The 2,824-nt window shown below is 29.0% G+C and overlaps 1 protein-coding gene across 10 annotated transcripts in view; it reads right to left on the bottom strand.

The window, feature by feature from the left end:
• LOC106463774 (golgin subfamily A member 1-like) overlaps positions 1-2,824 on the bottom strand; it is a 109,678-nt gene that overhangs the window by 61,618 nt on the left and 45,236 nt on the right. For all 10 annotated transcript variants that reach the window (XM_022391366.1, XM_022391365.1, XM_022391364.1 and 7 more), the window contains one exon: positions 832-927. In XM_022391366.1, the coding sequence (XP_022247074.1) occupies positions 832-927 (96 nt within the window). The remainder of the gene's footprint in view (positions 1-831; positions 928-2,824) is intronic.

The following is a 2,824-nucleotide window of genomic DNA, read 5'->3' as shown; positions in this document are numbered from 1 at the left end:
TCTGATGATCACTGTTTCCAAGTGTGAACGCTGCTTCGTCGCTTCTGGTGCATGAACCATTTTTTGACAGAATTGTCACCAGTGATGAAAAATGAATTGTCTATGCGAATATTAAATGCCAAAAACAATGACTCAGTCCCAGACAAAAACCACTTCCGACCCCAAAACCTGGACTCCATCTGTTTTTTTTTCTGCAGGTACCTCTTAAATTTAAGCCTCAAGTTTTTTTCCATTTCAAAGATAGAACATCCAAGCTTAAATTCTGTTCTATTTGTCATCTTGTTTTTCTTACTGTGGACAATGCTGCATGAGAATGACAATATGTTGCCTTTCTACATGTGTAAAACACATTCTGAAATCAAATGTAATGAATTCTTCTCATATTTACTAGAATTATTTGAAGATGTACAGTCTGATGAAGTCTTTACTGGTGAAACAACAGTTGTAACAAGTGAAATATTTGTGAAACATACAATCATTTTTATTTTCCTCAATTCTGTAGTTATGGAACTTCACCATGTATCAATGGTTTCAAATATTAACTATTTCTCTTAGGCTACAATAAATTTTTTATATCATCTTATGAAGAATTCCCCAATAAATGTAAAGAATAGTGATAAACCTTAGGTTTCCTATCTGTTCATTATTTGACCTTAGACAAAAAGTAATACCCTTAAATTTTAAGTTTTTCAATTTTAATTTCTGTTATTAAACTCAGTAAGACAATACTGAACACACAAACCATTTGGAAAATTTAATTATTTAGCTTATGTGCATTATTACATGTACTTAAGTAGAACTGCTAAAGATCACACACAGTCTGTTACTTACCTGTGTTTCTAAACTATTTATCTTCTCACTCCAAGTGGACTTCACTTCACTCAAGTGTTGCCGAGATTCTTCTAATTTCTTTTCCAAACGCTCCCGCTGTATGACATCAACATCAAAAACAATAAATCTTGAAATTGAAAGGCATAATATTTTGAGTAAAATCATGAATATATTATTTACTTTCTTGATTTCAAATGCAGTGTAAAGCTATTTGATTTATCAAACTGTACAATGATATAGCTTTTAAAGTAATATATATTCATATACTATAAACACAAGATTAGTACTGCTAAAGTTGTAATAACTAACTTTCTTCTAATACTCATGAGCATGTACAGCTCATGTTATGTTTTTAATTTATTAGTTATTTCTTTGATAAAAGGTCTCTTTGAAACTTAAAAAGAATCTTTGTAATAGAGCACATTAAAATATGCATCATAACTATCTATGTTGATTTTTTTCTGTATGTAATTAAAACTGACACATAAGATAATTAATTTTACCATCTACCTACCTTTAAACTTATCTGTACTTAGGAATAAGCTGAATCAACAATGTAGTCTATAATAAGTGTTAAAACTAATCCTTTTTTTTGTTACAGATAAAATAAAATGTTTAATATAGAAGAATATCAAAACCCAATTTTATCATATTTAAATATACTTTACTATATTTCTTGTGAAAATTATGACAATTATTTTATAAGCAAACTACAGTTAATTATGCTAAATGAATGAAATTGTAAATGAAATTAAAATAATGACACACTGTTAATTAAATACCACAACATAACATCTTATAAACTAGTCATAAAAGCTAAAGAATGAGGTTTCATAATTAACTGTATGTAACCACCATGTAACCATGAAGGTATACATACTACAATTATGAAAATACTCAATATATCTTCATGAAATTTGACAAGCTTTTACTAAACATTACAAATCTTTTACATCCAAAAAATCAGATTTTTCAATTAAGTACTTTAACTCAAAATTTGTCATGAACATATGGAGTCAGAGCATTGACTTCTCTGAGTGCAAAGTGATTTTCATGTTAAGATTAAAAACTTTTCTTCATCAGAAAATTTTCAAATTTCATTTACATAGCCTCTACAACCACCTAAATAAATTTCAAACGTTTTTTTAGTAAAACTTTATATTTTATCTGTTATTTTCTATATCTGAACTCTTTAAAAACTTCTTCAATTTGAATGACCTTGTAACCAACCTTATGGTTATGGGTTGAGCCCATTTGGCTACTTCTGGTATGGAGAATGATACACAGTTTATCAATACTTACAATAACTCTGAGCTTTCTTAACATATCTTCACAACATATGGTAAGATTTTGTTAAATATTACAAGTATTTTGTACACAAAGAATGAGATTGTCTTAATTATGTAAATTATGTAAAAATCCTGAATTTCCACTAGGTTGACTGTTATGCTATAAAACACTGTTTCGTTTAGATAGTATTGATTAATTTAATTATGTAGTGAATGTTTTATTATTGTTTAGTTTTAGTTCTAATAAGAGTTGAAAGCAGATGGTTGTAGGAAGGTTTGTTAATAATTCATTGATGTTGAGAATATAGAAGGTGGACACACGATTAGGTAATAAAGATATAAATAGCGTGAGATGAGCGGGAAGCAGCAGATAGACTGAAGCAAACAGATAATATCAAAAGAGAATAAATTCGGTGTGATGTTAACTACCATAGAAGTGACAGGCGTAATGACTGACATAGGCCTAACATTTAATATCTTAGAGTGAAACTAATAGTAGAAAAGAAGATAAAAAAATCATTTTATTCCGTCAAAGCATGGTTCTGAAGTAATTGAATCAGCCGAGTGCACTTTGACAAAAGGAACAGAGGATCTTCAGAAGAAAGAAGACCAAATGATTACGATAACTAGTGCCACAATTATAAGTGAATCCCACACAGAATACTAGTACGATAGTAATATAGAGAAGATAGTTCAACTTGACA

Source organism: Limulus polyphemus, unplaced genomic scaffold (genome assembly GCF_000517525.1).
Source record: "Limulus polyphemus unplaced genomic scaffold, Limulus_polyphemus-2.1.2 Scaffold1479, whole genome shotgun sequence".
Lineage (NCBI taxonomy): Eukaryota > Metazoa > Arthropoda > Merostomata > Xiphosura > Limulidae > Limulus > Limulus polyphemus.
The sequence above is the reverse complement of the archived record's forward strand: the minus strand, read 5'-3'. Positions and strand labels throughout refer to the sequence as shown.